Source organism: Oncorhynchus kisutch, linkage group LG1, assembly GCF_002021735.2.
Source record: "Oncorhynchus kisutch isolate 150728-3 linkage group LG1, Okis_V2, whole genome shotgun sequence".
In the NCBI taxonomy this organism is placed as follows: Eukaryota; Metazoa; Chordata; class Actinopteri; order Salmoniformes; family Salmonidae; genus Oncorhynchus; species Oncorhynchus kisutch.
Window position 1 is genome coordinate 31,456,771 of NC_034174.2, and position 20,193 is coordinate 31,476,963.

General features: G+C 43.7%; 1 protein-coding gene across 5 annotated transcripts in view; it reads left to right on the plus strand.

The window, feature by feature from the left end:
- The window catches only part of LOC109896257 (transcription factor SOX-13), a 50,476-nt gene that overhangs the window by 13,360 nt on the left and 16,923 nt on the right, over nucleotides 1–20,193 (plus strand). The window contains exon 1 of one of the 5 annotated variants that reach the window (XM_020490541.2): nucleotides 318–525. The exons of 2 other annotated variants lie outside the window; for them this stretch is intronic. Coding sequence is in view for 2 of the 3 variants with exons in the window: in XM_020490535.2 (XP_020346124.1) it covers nucleotides 10,673–10,755 (83 nt within the window). In the remaining variant the exon portion in view is untranslated. Of the gene's footprint in view, nucleotides 1–317; nucleotides 526–10,511; nucleotides 10,756–20,193 lie in introns of those variants that run through there. 2 more of the 5 variants (XM_020490535.2, XM_020490531.2) reach the window with 2 other exon arrangements.

Here is a 20,193-nt window from a genome sequence, read left to right on the forward strand (position 1 = left end):
GCTCTCTCCTTCTTGAGGCATGATATGATTTAGAGAGATCTTGAGGTAATATTTTATAATATGCTTTGATTTCATTAGCTACCTGATCTTTGTACCTAACTCTGAAATGCACCACTTCAGGGCTAGCTATCTTAACACAGTGGTTTGCTAGAGAAAAGGGTTGTGTCATGATGCTGGCTTTCAATGGCCTCATCACAGGAAACCCAGTTTAGTGTGGTGTTTCACTGATTGGTCGATGCAGACTTCATACTCTGGAGGAGAGTTAGAAGATCATTGACTTTTGATGAATCTCCGACCCCTCCCTCTAACACCTAATCTCATGAGGAAACACAGTCTCCACCTGTTGTCTCGTGGTGAGTGGTGCCTTATTGGGGAAAACAGATGAGGATGTCTCAGACTCGGCATTGCTTCTAGAGCTCTCAGACAGTCAGTAAACTCGGTTAAAATAGCTGTCAGTAGAGTCCAACAATAGAGAACACATCTTACCTGCTGCCCTGCATATCAGCCTCTCTAAGACATTTTAAGGTAAGACTCCTTTCCACCAACTGGTTCCACTTCAGTCATTAATATACAGTATTATGAAGCAAAACTACTGAAAATAAGTTTAATCCATGAGTGTTTTCAACTTGCGATGTTCTAAAGTTCCAACTAAAACAGTAACATCTTGTTTGTGGCGCACTGAACTTTGTTTGTTTGTTGGGTTAAAGTTGCACTTTGCCTGTGACTGTATTTTTCTGTTTTCCAGTCATCTCATTTGCATGGTGTCTTTTCGTTATGTTTTTGTGCCAGTTATTAATACAGCATAATGTCACAACGGTCTGTAACCGGCATCGGCATCTACATTCAGCCGCAGGCCAATTTCTTTCTTGAGGGGATGGTCAGGGGCCCGGAACATAATAATAATTTGGACTGCAAATTGACAGCAAGAAGCCCAAACAGACACTGTATAATATTTGACTACAACAATCATTTCAAACTCCATTTACATTTGTATATGATCACATGTATCTCTCTCTTATGGGAATACTTGAACAGATTCCCAAAATTTTAAATCACTTTGAGCAAAAAATTGCTCAGAACATGGCCTGCGGGTGAAAACATTTTTGTTCACCCCCCCAAGTTTTGTCAGCAATTCTATATATTTTTCTTCTAAATGTTCCCCCAGATGGCGAACCCTTGTCTTTTAACATCATACAGTCTATGATGTCTTTTCTACAGGTGTCTGAATGTGGTGTTGTTGAAGGATGCTTCATGGTAGACACATCTCTTCCTGTATCTCCTAACTCTGGTCATTTCTGGGAATGATGTCAACCACACCTGCTGTTGTATTGTGCATCTTTACCTTGGTGTGAACCGTGGGTGTAGCTTCAGGGGTCTGTAGTGCTGTTAGAAGCCGGTGACGTGTTCTACTATAGGGAGATATTCACTAACGGTAATAAATCAGTCTGAACAAGAAAGAACGGAAGCTGCTGTGAAGGCTGCTTTGACTTTCTCATGCCACAGCTAAACAGCTTTTAATCCCTCTCAGAATACATACGTGTGTGTGTGTGTGTGTGTGTGTGTGTGTGTGATCCTGTACCCGCTGCAGGTGTGTGTTAGTGCAGAGGGCACTAGGTGGGGCGCTGCTTCAGAAAGCAAGCTGCTACAGGACCAAGGCGTGTTTCGCCTTGCCTCTATCTAAATAGATTTCAGGAGGATCTTTTGTTGGTTAAAATGTTTTGTTTCGCCCATTTCATTGTTTGTGTAACGTGAGCGATGCAACATCAGACAGTGGAATTTGACTTAATTCATTCGGCAATGTGTGACTGACTCTTCTCTCACAAGTCTATAAGAAAAAAACAAATGATATGGAATTGCCAAACATACTATTTAAGTGTTGAATTGTTAATTTATGTTTAGACAACCATAAGCAATATATTTTAGACAGTCTTCCTGTAAAATCCAACCACATAAAAGACTATGTATTATTTCCCATCACCATAAGTTGTTAACGGGTGCCTGGTGTGACTAGGTAACAATATTAGACTGCTCTCGCCAATGCATTTTCCAAGACACAGATGGGGAGAGGCAGTACATTTCACACAATACAAATCGTTCCATCTCTTTATGTTGTTCTGTGGTTAATGGAATGTCACTGTATAGTCCTTGTATGGATGATTGTGATGCCAACTCTCGATTGTGATGCTCCCTGTTCATAAGTAGCGCACCTCAACCATTCGACCCCAGGGGCCACCATCATACGTCAGCAAAAATATTTTTTTCAGGTCTAGTCTTATCATCAGGTGAATGATCATGACAAGGAGAAGTAATCAACATTTTTAAAATGACTAGATTTCGTAGATTAGTTAAAATTATTTTGACCTTCCCGGAAGAATAATTTTCAACTCTAATATAGCTAATATTTCTAATTGATTAACTCAACAGGTTTTGCTAACAGCAGCTGGTTAATGGGCCATGTGTTGGCAAATACCAGCAGCTAGCGGCACTTTCTGCACTGGTAGCCTGTTCTGCACTGGTAGCCTGTTCGCGGGTGCTGTTTCAAAGCCTATGTCAGATACTCCAGTGAGTGTAATTGGCTCCAATGAGTGTAATTTGATCAATATGAGGAGATGAGATATAAAGTTGACATCATTATGAAGAAATTCTATTTTTATAGGAATAACATTCAAAATGTGTTTATTCTGTTGTTACTTACGATACTTTTAAAAAAAAGACCTAAATAAAATTGTGGGTTTTGGGACCACCAGTTGAATACCCCTGCTATCAGAGTGCGCTCTGGGTCTTCTTAGAAACTCTGAGAGTTCAGAGTGCACACTGGCCACTCTGGCTGAGGAGTGGGGTTGATCCCAGCGTTCTGACCTCACAACTGCAGTCAAGCACCCAAGCTAACTGGCTGAAGTTGGCTAGCTTGCTACTTCCAGACACAAATGTGAGAACACCTCACTAAACATTTTACTCTCCCTAGCAGACCTGGTTAGTGTTCACGTTATCAAGAGGGTTAGTGACTGAACTGTGTTACTGGCAACAATTTAATTCCGTTTTAATGTTGTTTTTTTTGCAGATGTTTACTGTTCATCTTTTATAACAACAGAGTTTAGGGCTTCTGTTAATTGCTCAATTATTCTGCGCTCTGGTACTCTCAACCCAGAGTGCTCTGAAATCAGAGTAGATTGCCAGGGTGAATTTACAAATACACCTGATTTATCTCAATGGGACTGGCCTTGTTCAATGAAGTCTAAATATATACACAAATACACCTGATTTATCTCAATGGGACTGGCCTTGTTCAATGAAGTCTAAATATATACACAAATAAAAATACATGAACTATTGACAGAATATGCAATATCTTAATATTTAGCAACTTTACAGTATTGTACTGTAGAAGTTCTTGATGGAGTAGTTATAGTTAAAAATGGCCTACTCCCAAAATATTCTGTATTTGCTTCTGATACACTTTTTTTGTTATTATTAACCATGAACATTTGCATGGTTGCCGTCCTGGTGTGGCCCCTCAGATACAAATATATGTGTTGTGGCTGTCAGGTGTGTGAGGGGGGTGAATATCACCTGTTGGTTGTCACAACCCAGTGTCCAGTGGATTTGTTTATCTCCCATCAGGAGAATTCACAAACACTCTATTGATCAGCACCCACCTAAACAGCACAGCATTATAGCCCACTAGTTTCCTGCTCCATTTACATGTCTTTCCCCTGGGTGTTTGAACAACATACACAACAGATTGCTTGTACCGTTAAGTTGAATTCATCATCGCCGGACACACACCTCAGTGTGTGTGTGTGTGTGTGTGTGGCAATTTGCAAATGACCAGAGACAGTTTTATATTTTTTTCCACAGCTGTCTGAAGAATGATTTGCATCTCTTTTGGAATCAGTGAAAACGAATAAAGAACTGTGTGTTTCTCTTTTTTTGTTATGCTTTTTGTTTGTCGGTGAAGTTAATAAACAATCTGAGCCAGCACTAAATGTGTACGTAACAGTGCTTAAATAAATAACCTTAACTGTGGAAAAATAACCATATTACAGTCAATTCAGTAGGATTCATTCTCTCAAATCCTCTATTTAATTATTCAATTAAAGTAAGCACATTTTGGTTTAAGTGCCATCATGTCTTTTTTTATTTTATATTATGGTTGTTTTTTAAGATTTCCACATATTATATAGGTGTATTCCAGGGGCAGACTGGGACCAGAAATCGTCCCTGGCATTTAACACACTGGACCAGGTTTTTTTCTTCTTTGAGGCCCCCACACCGGCCCAGCAGATAATGCACCGTATCAGATATTTATGTAGTTGGTGCTGTATAATTAAGCAATAAGGCATGAGAGGGTGTGGTGTATATGGCCAATATTTCAGGGCTAAGGGCTGTTCTTAGGCCCGACACAATGCCATGTTGGCCATATATCTAACCCCAGAGGAGCCTTAATGCTATTATAAATTGGTTACCAACGTAATTAGATTAGTAAAAATAAAATGTTGGTCATACCTGTGGCATATGGTCTGATACACCACCTGTTCATCCAATCAGCATTCAGGGCTCTAACCACCCGGTTTATAATAACTAACTTGACATTATTTTTGTTTTCAATTGTACAAAAAGACTGCCAGAAAGCCAGAAAGCCAGATTGCAAGATCGTAATTTTGATGATTCATGGTTAGCCTACTGTACATGGTAAGCTAGTGCACACCAAGTTGTACTTCACATTTTTAGTATGGAAAACATCTGAGGATTTTTCTGCAATATTCAGAACATATTGACACAATTACATTTTTTATTGAATAATAATCTAATTTCCTCAATTACATGTGGAAAAACATATTTGAGTGAACAGTATCAAGCCAACAGCTTCTCCCTGGTTTTAGCTTGTGGCTATCACTGTCTAGCTGACTAGCTTTAGGATATTTTCTAGCCCATACCAGTGACACACTTAGTTATGATATCGATACGTCAGTACACAAACTAAATCTAGCTCACTTTATTTTGCCTGTTAGAAAGAAATGGCCACAAATTCATTCAGAAACGGAAGAAGATGATAGCTAGCTATAGCAAGCTAATGTTAGCCGATGCCTCTTCAACAAGAAGCAACTGTGACAACATTGATCCTAAGATGATAAAAAAAGAGAATTCCCACTGAACAAAATCCACAATCCATCCCTCCAAAGAAAGCATGTCTTCTCCAAAAGAAGCACCACAGACACCATCCAACGGGTCATCCACACACACCGAGAGCCCAAGTGCAGACAGCCAAAAACACAACTCTCGCGGCAAGCTACAGAAATAAACTTTGAGCAAAATCCACAATCCACTCTTTTAAAGAGAACCTAGCTCCTTTTCTCCGGAATGCCATCAGATCCATGAACGAAAACAATGCCGACACGTTGAATTTAATTTTAGCCCGCCATCCCCACACACAGACACACATACAGGTTTGGCCCCAACCACAGCGCTCTATACAGAAACATTGACCTCCGTCTCAACCAAAACTACTCTTTCCCATAGTACAAGCCCATCTATAGTATGACAGCACCAGCAGTTAGATACTAACAGCTGGCAGACAAGATCATATGGTTACTTTAGCGTTATTTAGATGAGCTAAATGCCGTAGCTCTATAGCTAGCTAAAGTTAGCGTAGAGGGAGCTCTTTCACTTACCCGGTAAAGCCCTGATAATGCTCTCTCTTTTGGTGCTGCTGGCTGTTTGTGATACTTTATATGCCATGCTGTTGGTAATTATACCCAATTCGCCCAACTCATTCTCACAAATGTAACCCACTTTTTACTAAGTGTTTTTCATGTGTGTAGCCATAGAGACATAACATACATTTGCATAGTAAGTGTTGCTACACCCTACTTACCCACCCTTTTTTGTAATTGTTATATGAAGCACTTGATGTGACGGGTGAGCATGGATTTTTATGTCCTCACTGTGTGATGCTGTCCAGAGGGCATTGTGGGATTGTTAGAGCTGATTTGAGGAGAACCTCAAACCAACCTTTTTAGAACAATACAGTATTATAAAATTGTATTTAATTTGGGAATGTTTTCTTGGGGTTCTCTAAGTTAGTATTATATGTTTTTCTGGCATTGAGAAACGGCTGCTACATGCCCTTTAAGGCCTCTGTTACCAGCGAGATAATGATAATTTGTCTGAAAAAAAACTATTTAGACAGGCCCACTGGGTTAAAAATGGACCAACCATCTGGCATTTGCCCGAAATGCCAGCTGGCCAGTCTGCCCCTGGTGTATTCAACTGGTAACACAAAAACTTCAGTTAGGCAAACTCTAAATAAGGATGAGGGTTAAGATTAAAGTTAGTTATAGTTCCAATGAGGTTAGGGAGAGGCATACAAGTTAACATTGGGTAAGCAAACGTCGCCATTCATTGCTCTGTCAGTTTAATATACCTCTATATCAGGGGTAGGCAACCCTGGTCCTGGAGTGCCGCTGGCATTTCTGTTTTTGATTCAACCAACCTAGAAGACCAGGTATGTTTTAATTTTTTTTGTCAATAACTGAACTGATAAATGAGCTCAGTTGGTCTGCTGTGGTGCCTAGTTGGAGAATGTTGCAGTACCTGGTACTCCAGGAACAGCATTGCCTACCCCTGTTTTACATTAACAGACAGAAAATGTCACACTGTAGAGTATTTCTTAGAGTGTAAATGTAGCTGGTAAGCTACAAGTGATTCATAGCCTATCTTTATCCATCATAGCTATCGCACCTCTATTTAAATATGGATTTGGACAGCATGTAAAATACCAGGAAACACATCTGAAAAATAATAATGTATTGTTACTGTAAATCTGTCCAAGACCATTTCACCAATTACAAAGTTTGTTCAACTGATAAGCAGTGCAAAAGAGTATATTATAAATCCAGAAAACAGACTATTTTAGGCTATAGATTAGACTCTAAATAAAAACTTGATCAGAGCAGAACTTAAAAAAAATACATCTTTATTTAACTAGGCAAGTCAGTTAAGAACAAATTCTTCTTTTCAGTGACGGCCTAGGAACAGTGGGTTAACTGCCTGTTCAGGGGCAGAACAACAGATTTGACCTCGTCAGCTCAGGGATTTGATCTTGCAACCTTTCGGTTACTAGTCCAACGCTCTAACCACTAGGTTACCTGCAGCCCCCTTTATCAAAATGAATTACCCTTCATTCCATCTTGGACAAAGCAAAAAAGAACACTTATCTCATCATGTGTTGAAAACAGACTTTTAGCCCTAAGTTTCCATAAGAGAGTTGATTCTTAAACCATCTATCTGTGCACACCCCTTTAAAGAATTGGATGATTGATTGGTTCATTGGGTTCGTTTTTTATTTTACCTTTATTTAACTAGGCAAGTCAGTTAAGAACAAATTCTTCTTTTCAGTGACGGCCTAGGAACAGTGGGTTAACTGCCTGTTCAGGGGCAGAACAACAGATTTGACCTCGTCAGCTCAGGGATTTGATCTTGCAACCTTCCGGTTACTAGTCCAACGCTCTAACCACTAGGCTACCCTGCCGCCCCTTGTTGTCAATCCATAGCCTATGACCTTGTCTTGTTACTTAAGTTGCTCTCTGACTGCAGAGGCTTCGATGTTTGTTTCATGTAATTTATGTCGGTATCTTTCTGACATGAATGACAGTATATGCGTATGGCTGGCTTTGGCTCAGCCAAGTTTATCCAGTCCAAGGAGAAGAACCAGTTTTGTATCTCTCTCTCTCTCTCTCTCTCTCTCGCTCTTTCTCCCTTTTATAGTTGATTTCGCAATGCTAAATGTGATATGGGGGGTTTTACACTCTTGGAGTTGAAGATATGATAAACTCTGATGCGTATGCACACACACCCTCTCTTTTGGTGAGGTTAGATACATGTGTGTAAAGCAGTGTGGCCCGGTAAGCCCAAGCGATTTTAGACATGATATGTGTATAAAGGAGCTAGTTAAGAACTCTGGGCCAAGCTGGATCCTAAAACGGCTAACACCTCGTATAATCTCACTCACTCACTCACTCACTCACTCTCACCTCCCGCAGTTCTCAATACTGAGACCAGCTCAGCTAGCCTTCTTTAGAATCACCTGTTGTGCAACTTACTGCACAAAGACATCTCCATGGCAACGCCTTAGAGCCATGGCCTGTCAGTCTATAAGGCCCTCAGCAAACAGGGATCTATACGGACACACACATCCTCTCTCTCAGCCACATATGCTCTGTGCACACATGGGTGCCCTAAAGTAGTCGTCCTGAATGGGGCTAGGATATAAAGTGTGTCGGGGCTAAAGGAAACAGCACATTGTGTGTGCCTGTCCCTTTTGAGGGAGGAGGGGGCAAGGGGGGGCTTTCTGCGAAAGGGGCCCTTCATACACATCCTTTCTTCCCCTTCTCTTGTTCTTTCTCTTTATTGGGGAGTATGTTTTGTCCTCCTCCCCCCTCCTCTCTTTTCTGATAAATACCACAGTACCCTTCCGCTATCCACCACAATACATTGCCTGTTCCTAAGTTGGAGAGAGATGACAGAGCGAGAGAGAGGGGGATGAGAGAGGGATGAAAAGGCTGCTTTTTAACCTGCGTTTCTGAAAAGCAGAAGAAAGGAGCCACTGCACCCGAGCCAGAGATCCTTTCTCTTCTCTTTTCTCTCTTTTTGTGAAAAGTGCAGTTGTGTCATCAGCCTATTTATATGTCTTATTTAGGAGAGAGAGAGAGAGAGAGAGAGAGAGAGAGAGAGAGAGAGAGAGAGAGAGAGAGAGAGAGAGAGAGAGAGAGAGAGAGAGAGAGAGAGAGAGAGAGAGAGAGAGAGAGAGAGAGAGAGAGAGGCGCCCTTAAACTATAGGTTTAGATAAATAACAAAGTGAACATGTGACAGTGGTAACAGAATGTGTTTTAGATGTTGAAAAGTCAAGGGTAATCTACTAAGTTATTTTAATTAGTCGTGTGTGTGGTAAGACAGAGGGGGAGTCCTTGGGGCTGTCCCTATGCTCCACACGGAAAAAGCTGAGGAAAAAGAGTGTTTATTATCAGTGTATCCTGGAGCTCTCAACGCTGGTCTTTGTGTGGTGAGATCTGGCTATCAACCACAGAGAAACACGAAACTGATTCAACCTCGACTACCTCTCCTCTGCCCTTATCATGCTTTTACAACTCTCATCGTGTGTGTGTGTGTGTGAAAGTGAATGAGTCTGTTGTGTGAGCGTATTCTGTGGCCAGAGTGGAGCCCCCTGGGATTGGCACTCTTGACATCAAAAGGCCAAAAGAACAGAAAAACAGAGAGGAAGAGGAGAGCGAGGGAAGGGAAGCTTTTGTGTGTGTGGCCCTGAGAGCTCAGTTCCTAATGAGACGCAGTCAGCAACACAACACAATAAACCTGCTTCAGGCCCTACCCATTCAAAGAAGGAAAGCAAGAGTGTGTGTGAGAGAGAGAAACATTGTATGTCGGCATAACACTAAGGGAAACATCCATGACATCTACAACACCTGTATCTCATTTAGTTTCTGTCGTCTTGCCTCTAAAATCTCATGTCAAATATAGACACTCACACAGCAGCCGCTGCATGTCGGCCTCATCATGTCAGACAAATGGATGTGTTGACGTTGTTCTCTCACTACAAGGCTTAGTATACTAAATATCTGACACATGATCTGGCCGTGAGGCTGTCTATGATTCAGGGGAGACTGAGAGAGAACATGGTCCTGGGAACCCACTGTGGATCCAGGTTTTCATCTCAACTCAGTTAATTAGTCCACGTTAAACTATTATCAATATTATTGGTAAATATGCTTAGAGATGGCATTTGTCTATGTGTATTTTGGGGAGAGAATCTCTAAAATGAGGGATTCAAAGTTAATTGGTGGCCTTTAAAACAAGGCAGATCCTAATTGCTGGCGGTCTTCAGTGAGATCCAGCATCCACAGTGGGTACCCAGGACCAGGGTCGAATCCATAGGTGCATTGTGTGGGCTGAAGAGAAGCAGAGGGAATATGTTGTTTCACCAATGAAAGGCGAGTGAATGTCTGTCCGCCTGCTCTTTGCTGCTGCCGAGCGTGTTCTTCATATAACTATTAAACATGTCTTCTTACTAAACTCTCTGACTCCACAATCACACACTGATCACCAGATCAATTCAAATCATGCTTGGGAGCAGGAAGCACATATGCCTTTATTTTCCTTGACATGTTGTTTCTAGTCCAGCTCCTGTGCTATATTTGAATGTGCGATTTTCCTTCTTCTGTGGTGTCTCCGTTTCAGGCAGGTGGCCAGGAAACACACTTAGTGCATAAAGGTGACATTGTTAGGTGCTCCTGGACATCCCAGCGTGGTATCACACACCTGGATCACACCTGTGGGTCCAACTATTTGATTATCACATGTTAATGTTCTAGATAGGCTCACCGGTTGCAAAACATATTATGCAAATTAGTGGATTGTTTGGCTCAAAGATGCCAAAAAGAGGCTCTTTGTCACAATAACGGGAGGTTTACATGAACACACAGAGAGGGAGGTGGGATAGAGGGGGATAGAGAGACTGGGAGGGCGCTAGAGAGAAAGAGTTGAAAGGAACATAGAAAAAGAGATGTCACAGAGTTGAGACTGCAGATTGGCTTTGGGCTGTGCTGTCCTGAAAGAGGGAGTGTGTTAGACAGCTGTCCTGTGTGTGACTGAAGAGAACATGACGTGTTTCAGCATCACCAGTGCTCTACTGTGGAGGGGTCCTCTGGGTCTGGGGACCTCCGCACTCACCGCACCGAAGAGGTACCTCTCCCTTACTGTACCTTGCTCTCTGTTTCTCTTTCTGATGGGGTCCTGAATGAGGAGAGACGGAATGCTTCTTTTCCATAGTTGTCATTAACTCTGAAAGAGGGGAAGGGTTTGAAGTGTTTGTCCTATACCTAGGATATATTTAGTTTATTTATTTATTTGATTCTACCTTTATTTGACCAGGCAAGTCGGTTAAGAACAAATTCTTATTTTCAATGACGCCTAGGAACAGTGGGTTAACTGCCTGTTCAGAGGCAGAACGACAGATTTGGACCTTGTCAGCTCGGGGGTTTGAACTTGCAACCTTCCGGTTACTAGTACAACGCTCTATCCACTAGGCTACCCTGCTACCCTATAAGAAAGCTCAGGAAATATATATATATATTTTTTCTTTACATATTTAAGCCCATTTTTTGGGGGGGCACACAACTACTTCACACATACTTCCATGTGTTTTGTACCTCTTACATTGAGGAGCTCCATGACCCTGGTGGGGGTCGTAGAGCAAAACAGAGAACACCATCGTGTTCGTGCGAGTCTCCGCCTTCTCAGAAAAACAGTTTGACCTACAAAATATTATGGGAAGACTGATTTTCGGGACATCTCATGGTCTGACAAACACTGCTGTAGCTCGGACACCTTCCCACAGATGTGGAAGGCCGACATGGGCAGATTCAGTGGATTGAGACTCAGCCCACGCAAAACAACTGATATCTCTAGCTTGAACTGATGGATTTTGATGGGGTTGTTTTTATTATGTTACTTAGATTGATGCAAGGGTGTGTCAATAGACTCTTAAGGATTAAAAACTTGCTTGTGATATCACAAGTTAATGATTTGTTGTACTGCATAATTTAGCTGGTATAGAAATGTAGACATTTCATGGTAAATATTTTCAATTCAAGTAACAGTCCAGTGTTTTCAGATTTCTATGAAATATGACAGATAATGAATTACAATATGAGTTAAATAGTTTTCCTTCCAAAAAATTGTAATTAAGTATGTTAAACAGCTTGTCTGTGTTGGAATGGTGTGGGTGTACCCCAACAACAGAATGGTGTGGGTGTACCCCAACAACAGAATGGTGTGGGTGTACCCCAACAACAGAATGGTGTGGGTGTACTGTATACCGGTCATTCAAAATATTCATGCGAGTAGACGGCTGATTGGCCAGCTCATCATCCTCAGGAAATGGCAAGCATTTTTTTAAAACCTTGTGTTTGAGTTACAAGTTTGAGGTGGGGCTTTTCAAGTTTTTTTTTTTCTCCAATTGTCGTTTTGGCCACTTACGAGTAAAGGATTCAACTAAATAATTTGGGTATGAGTCAACAGACTACAAACGTTTAAAAGTGAGAATTTCACTGGACAGCTACTTAAACAATTACCTTCCTCTTTGGTTTGTTTGAGATTCAGTCAAACCACCACCACAACGTAGAATGTAGTTATTTCCATTTGTGTACTTATTACCATGTTATCAGTAATACCAGCTGAGATAGGCCTGTTTAATAAAGTGTCATTAAACATTAGGCAGAGGGAATGGCTGCAGGGGGGGTCCACAGGGCATCTAACTTCATTCCCCCAGGGAGGACCATGGTACTAGAGTCCCACTAAGCGTCTGAACCTGTACTATAGTGCACCTGCTACTTTACAAGGGTTCTGTCCCAGCCACCAATCAGGCTTTAATGTTGCCATCGCCAGCCTCACCTGCTACTATACCAGCCCTCAGAGTTTAAGGGAATCAACCACTCTCGGCTGGCGAACAACTGCATGTCAACATGCTAACTTTGCCAGAGTATTGAAACATTCCTAAAGCAGGATGGATTGAATCCAGCCATAGGTTTATAATGGCTCGTGGTGCCGTGACACAACATTAAACAAACCTTTATAAAGACTTGTCAGTTCTGTCTGTTTGTCTCTCTCTCTCTCTGCCCCAAGGAGTCCATGCAGAGCTTCTGCCTTTACATTTGTCAGTCTCAGAGTTCAAAGGCAGTTTTTTTATTTGTTTAATAAAATAATTCAGTCACTTGATCAGCCGCCGTGTGCAGGAATGGAACGGACTCCTTGCTCAACTCCGTCTCTGTCTCTCTCCCTCTACTAGTCCCCTTCAGGCCATGTTTGGAAAACAATAGACAGTTTTCCCAGCACTAACTGCTCCTGTCAGGGATGGAGGGATGTGTATTTATTTTCCCTTTTGTACTTTCACTATTTGCATCATTACAACACTGAATAAATAAATAAATAAATATATATATATATAACACACACACACACACACACACACACACACACACACATATAATGACATTTGAAATGCCTTTATTCTTTTGAACTTCTGTGAGTGTGATGTTCATTTTTATTCTTCACTTTTGTTTATCTACTTAACTTGCTTTGGCAATGTTAACATGCTTCCCATGCCAATAAAGCCCTTCAATTGAATTGAGAGAGAGAGAGGGAGAACAACAGATAACATTGGCATTGCAGATGCCCCGGGGTGAGATGTTGGGTTTGCATGTTACAACATGTTGTGTAACTGAAGCTTTTGTCTGCTGTTTAGTGTGTCGTGGGAAGTGTATGATTTCAGAGGTGTCGGAGCTCAAGACTCAGTGCTAATCTTATCTCTGCTCTTATCCTGCCTCCCTCCTTTCTTAGATGTAATCACTGAACTTGACTGGATTGGTGAAGGCAATGTATTGGAACTTGCTTTCACCTGTCTCCGAGTTTCCATTCCATTTGAACTGTCGATAAGTGCAAACTGTTTACGTGCTATACAGTTTTCCAGTCCCACTTCAATGAAATAAATGCATGGTGTCATGACAGTCCCAAGCAGCTATATTCACCAGGGGTCTTACATATAGGACTGTGGGGAGGCTCATAAACTCAACAGAAAAATACATGTCCCTTTTTCAGGAACCTGTCTTTCAAAGACAATCTGTAAAATCCAAATAACTTCACAGATCTTCATTGTTAAGGTTTTAAACACTGTTTCCCATGTTTGCTCAATGAACCATAAACAATTAATGAACATGCACCTGTGGAACGGTTGTTAAGACACTAACAGCTTATGTGCTGTTAGTGTCTTAACAACCGTTCCACAGGTGCATGTTCATTAGGCAATTTAGGTCACACAAACTTAGGACACTAAAGAGGCCGTTCTACTGACTCTGAAAAACACCAAAAGAAAGATGCCCAGGGTCCCTGCTCATCTGTGTGAACGTGCCTTAGGCATGCCACAAGGAGGCATGAGGACTACAGATGTGACCAGGGCAATAAATTGCAATGTCTGTACTGTGAGACACTTAAGACAGCGATACAGTGAGACCGGATGTACAGCTGATGGTCCTCGCAGTGGCAGACCACATGTAACAACACCTGCACAGGATCGGTACATCTGAACATCACATCTGCGGGACAGGTACAGGATGGCAACAACAACTGCCCGAGTTACACCAGGAATGCACAATCCCTCCATCAGTGCTCAGACTGTCTGCAATAGGCTGAGTGAGGCTGGACTGAGGGCTTGTAGGCCTGTTGTTAAGGCAGGTCCTCACTAGACATTACCGTGCCTATGGGCCTATGGGCACAAACCCACGATCGCTGGACCAAACAAGACTGGCAAAAAGTGCTCTTCTCTGGCGAGTCGCGGTTTTGTCTCACCAGGGGTGATGGTCGGATTTGCATTTATCGTCGAAGGAATGAGCGTTACGTCGAGGCCTGTACTCTGGAGCGGGATCGACTTGGAGGTGGAGGGTCCGTCATTGTCTGGGGCGGTGTGTCACAGCATCATCGGACTGAGCTTTTTTTCATTGCAGGCAATCAACGCTGTGCGTTACAGGGAAGACATCTTCCTCCCTCATGTGGTACCCTTTCTGCAGGCTCATCCTGACATGACCCTCCAGCATGACAATGCCACCAGCCATACTGCTCGTCCTGTGCGTGATTTTCTGCAAGACAGGAATGTCAGTGTTCTGCCATGGCCAGCGAAGAGCCCGGATCTCAATCCCATTGAGCACGTCCGGGACCTGTTGGATCGGAGGGTGAGGGCTAGACCCATTCCCTCCAGAAATGTCCGGGAACTTGCAGGTGCCTTGGTGGAAGAGTGGGGTAACATCTCACCACAAGAACTGTCAAATCTGGTGCAGTACATGAGGAGGAGATGCACTGCAGTACTTAATGCAGCTGGTGGCCACACCAGATACTGACTGTTACTTTTGATTTTGACCCCCTTTTTCAGGGACACATTATTCAATTTCTGTTAGTCACATGTCTGTTGTTGAATCTTATTATGTTCATACAAATATTTACACATGTTACGTTTGCTGAAAATAAACACAGTTGACAGTGAGGGGATGCTTCTTTTTCTGCTGAGTTTACATCTACACTACATGACCAAAAGTATATGGACACCTGCTCGTTAAACATCTCATTCCAAAATTATGGGAATTAATATGGAGTTGGTCCCCCCTTTGCTGGTATAACAGCCTCCACTCTTCTGGGAAGGCTTTCCACTAAATGTTGGAACATTGCTGCAGGGACTTGCTTCCATTTAGCCACGAGCATTCGTGAGGTCGTGCACCTATGTTGGATGATTAGGCGTGGCTCGCAGTCGGCGTTCCAATTCATCCCAAAGGTGTTTGTTGGGGTTGAGGTCAGGGCTCTGTGAAGGCCAGTCAGGTTCTTCCACAACGATCTCAACAAACCATTTCTGTATGGACCTCACTTTGTGCATGGGGGCATTGTCATGCTGCAACAGGAAAGGGCCTTCCCCAAACTGTTGCCACAATTTTGGAAGCACAGACTCATCTAGAATTTCATTGTATGCTGCAGCATTAAGATTTCCTATCACTGGAACTAACCATGAAAAACAGCCCCAGACAATTATTCCTCCTCCACTAAACTTTACAGTTGCCACTATGCATTCAGGCAGGTAGCCTTCTCCTGGCATCCGCCAAACCCAAATTCGTCAGTCGGACTGGCAGATGGTGAAGCGTGATTCATCAAGCCAGAGAATTTGAATGTGTGTTACAGTTTTGATCTGCATGGTCTCATAAAGAGAAGCATGTTAAACTAGCCCAGAGCCCTAGGTAGTCTATTAGGCCACTATCAGACACTACTCTGTAATCCTATTGCATATTTACCCCACCCTGTGCAACTGGGTCTTTGACTTCCTCACGGGCCGACCCCAGGTGGGTGTATGTGTAGGAAACAACACCTCTGCCACGCTGATCCTCAAAATGTGAGGCCCCCCAGGGATGTGTGCTCAGCCCCCTCCAGTACTCTCTGTTTGCATTTCCTGTACTCCCATGACTGCATGGCTACGCACAACTCCAACTTAATCATCAAGTTTGCTGACGACTGCTTACAGGGAAGAGGTTAGAGCACTGGAGGAGAGGTGCCAGGAAAATAACCTCTCCCTTAACGTAAAAAAACAACAAAGGAGCTGATTGTGGGCAACCGGAGACCGAGGAGGGAGGACCTGAAATGGTCCCACCACACCGACACCATGGGGAAGAAGGTGCATAAGCACCTCTACAACCTCAGGTGGCTAAAGAAATTCGGCATGGCCACTAAGACCCTGACAAACCTCTATAGAAGTGCACCACCCTAAACTGAATGGCTCTCCAGAGGGTGGTGCGGTCACCAGGAGCATGCTGCTTTCCTCCAGGACACTTCCAGCACTGTGTCAGAGGAAGGCCAACAGATCATCAAGGACCTCTGCCACCCGAGTCGCGGTCTGTTCACTCTATGACCATCTAGCAGAAAGAGACAGTACAGGCGCATTAAAGCCAAAAGACTGGAAAAACAGCTTTTATCTGGAGAGTATCTACTGCTGTACATATCATTCTTAGTATATACACTGCTCAAAAAAATAAAGGGAAAACAACAAAAATAACACATCTTAGATCTGAATGAATGAAATATTATTATTAAATATTTTTTTCTTTACATAGTTGAATGTGCTGACAACAAAATCCCACAAATTATAAATGGAAATCAAATTGATCAACCCATGGAGGTCTGGATTTGGAGTCACACTCAGAATTAAAGTGGAAAACCACACTACAGGCTGATCCAACTTTGATGTAATGTCCTTAAAACAAGTCAAAATGAGGCTCAGTAGTGTGTGTGGCCTCCACGTGCCTGTATGACCTCCGCCAACTCCTGGACAGTCTGTGGTGCAACGTGGCGTTGGTGGATGGAGCGAGACATGATGTCTCAGAGGTGCTCAATTGGATTCAGGTCTGGGGAACGGGCGGGCCAGTCCATCGCATCAATGCCTTCCTCTTGCAGGAACTGCTGACACACTCCAGCCACATGAGGTCTAGCATTATCTTGCATTAGGAGGAACCCAGGGCCAACCACACCAGCATATGGTCTCACAAGGGGTCTGAGGATCTCATCTCGGTACCTAATGGCAGTCAGCCTACCTCTGGCGAGCACATGGAGGGCTGTGCGGCCCCCCAAAGAAATGCCACCCCACACCATGACTGACCCACCGCCAAACTGGTCATGCTGGAGGATGTTGCAGGCAGCAGAACATTCTCCACGGCGTCTCCAGACTCTGTCACATCTGTCACATGTGCTCAGTGTGAACCTGCTTTCATCTGTGAAGAGCACAGGGCGCCAGTGGCGAATTTGCCAATCTTGGTGTTCTCTGGGAAATGCCAAACGTCCTGCACGGTGTTGGACTGTAAGCACAACCTCCACCTGTGGACATCGGGCCCTCATACCACCCTCATGGAGTCTGTTTCTGACCGTTTGAGCAGACACATGCACATTTGTGGCCTGGGCTCTAGCAGGGCTCTAGCAGTGCTCCTCCTGCTCCTCCTTGCACAAAGGCAGAGGTAGCGGTCCTGCTGCCGGGTTGTTGCCCTCCTACGGCCTCCTCCACGTCTCCTGATGTACTGGCCTGTCTCCTGGTAGCGCCTCCATGCTCTGGACACTACGCTGACAGACACAGCAAACCTTCTTGCCACATCTCGCATGGATGTGCCATCCTGGATGAGCTGCACTACCTGAGCCACTTGTCTGAGTTGTAGACTCCGTCTCATGCTACCACTAGAGTGAAAGCACTGCCAGCATTCAAAAGTGACCAAAACATCAGCCAGGAAGCAGATCATATTGGGGGTGTCTTGCTAAATGACTATAATTTCCACCTGTTGTCTATTCCATTTGCACAACAGCATGTGAAATTTATTGTCAATCAGTGTTGCTTCCTAAGTGGACAGTTTGATTTCACAGAACTGTGATTGACTTGGAGTTACATTGTGTTGTTTAAGTGTTCCCTTAATTTTTTTGAGCAGTGTATTTTGGGTGTATATACACATAGATTGCATTTGGATAACTGATAGTGTTATTTGGGTGGTTAACTGTATTCTTCCTGACATTCCTGAGTTATTATTTTTATATTGGATTATTATTATTTGTGTACTTGTTTTGACATTTGTACTTCATTTTTCAGAGGTAGTAACATACGCATTTTGCTGCACCCGCTAAAACATATGCTAAACTGTGTAAGTGTTGATATTCAATTTATTCAAATCACACTTTGCAATTCACAAATCCACATGCACACAAGTTCCGCATGGATGCAGTTTGTTATAAACATGGAAGGTGTACATTTAACTTAGATTTGTGTGGAGAGCACTGATAAGCTGTGGAGGGCTGAGGCGAGCCCAAGCATTGTCTGAGTTGTGACGCTACGCCATTGTTTAACTCTAAGATTAGATGTGTTGGACCCCAAACTCAGAAAACACACACACCTTAATGCATACCTGGCTGTCAGCAGGTCTGTGACTCAGATTCTGGGCATGCCTTTGTGTTGGACACACAGGCAGAGCGGTGAGACACTCTCTCGCGTGCACACACACACACACACACACACACACACACACACACACACACACACACACACACACACACACACACACACACACACACACACACACACACACACACACACACGGGTGGCAGTCTAAAGCCACATGTGTCAGCTCTATAAGCCAACCACTTTGGAACGCTGATGAGAATGCTGTTAAGAAGCCCAGGAATAACTTCCTGTGCTCCACAGCAGGATGCTGAATGCCACCAACACCCCCACAGGGAAACATCATCACTCCTTATTAAACATAGGAACAGTAAAATGAACAGAGTGTTTGAGGTGAAGAAGAAAAGCTTGAGGTGTGTAGAGGAAAGGGATTTGAGTGGATTCTGAAGGTTGTGGCATGTTTGCCCATCCTCTATAAGCTAGTGGTTAAGGGGGTTTGGTCAGTAACCGAAAGGTCGCTGGTTCGACTCGGAGTCCGCAAGGTGGAAAAATCTGTCATTCTGCCCAGTAGCCCCCAACAACAACTGCTCCCATGATGTCGATTAAGGCACCCCCCTGATTCAGAGGGGTTGGGTTAAATTCGGAAGACACAGTTAATCTCCACCCCCTCATATACACACCCTGGGACTGGTAATCTTGAGACCCCCCCCATATTATTTAAAAGGTTTTGGTGAATGGATTGGTTCATATCTCACTCACTCACTATAGCACTCACACACAGGTTTAGAGCCTTGGCCTCTGGAAGGCAGGTGGCTTTGTTAGAGACAGAATATGAGAGGGGGAACGGGGGGAGGAACTCTAATCACTATGCGCTCGGCAGAATGGTGGCGCTCTGCATTTTCCCCGGTCCCGGAGTCGGTCGGCACATTCCGCTGGCATTGTTATCTGCACTGTTTCCTGCGGCCCGCGGCTTTTGTCCGTCTTTTGCCCATTGTCCCGGCTTCCTTTGTTCCCTCCGTCTAACAATGGCTTTTTTCTCTCCCTTTGTTTATATATATGTGCACTTTTCGCCCTGTGTGTTCTGTCTGTTCTCCTGTCTGGCCTGCTTTTCGCCCTGTGTGTTCTGTTTGTTCTCCTGTCTGGCCTGCTTTTCGCCCTGTGTGTTCTGTTTGTTCTCCTGTCTGGCCTGCTTTTCGCCCTGTGTGTTCTGTTTGTTCTCCTGTCTGGCCTGCTTTTCGCCCTGTGTGTTCTGTCTGTTCTCCTGTCTGGCCTGCTTTTCGCCCTGTGTGTTCTGTCTGTTCTCCTGTCTGGCCTGCTTTTCGCCCTGTGTGTTCTGTTTGTTCTCCTGTCTGGCCTGCTTTTCGCCCTGTGTGTTCTGTCTGTTCTCCTGTCTGGCCTGCTTTTCGCCCTGTGTGTTCTGTTTGTTCTCCTGTCTGGCCTGCTTTTCGCCCTGTGTGTTCTGTTTGTTCTCCTGTCTGGCCTGCTTTTCGCCCTGTGTGTTCTGTTTGTTCTCCTGTCTGGCCTGCTTTTCGCCCTGTGTGTTCTGTTTGTTCTCCTGTCTGGCCTGCTTTTCGCCCTGTGTGTTCTGTTTGTTCTCCTGTCTGGCCTGCTTTTCGCCCTGTGTGTTCTGTTTGTTCTCCTGTCTGGCCTGCTTTTCGCCCTGTGTG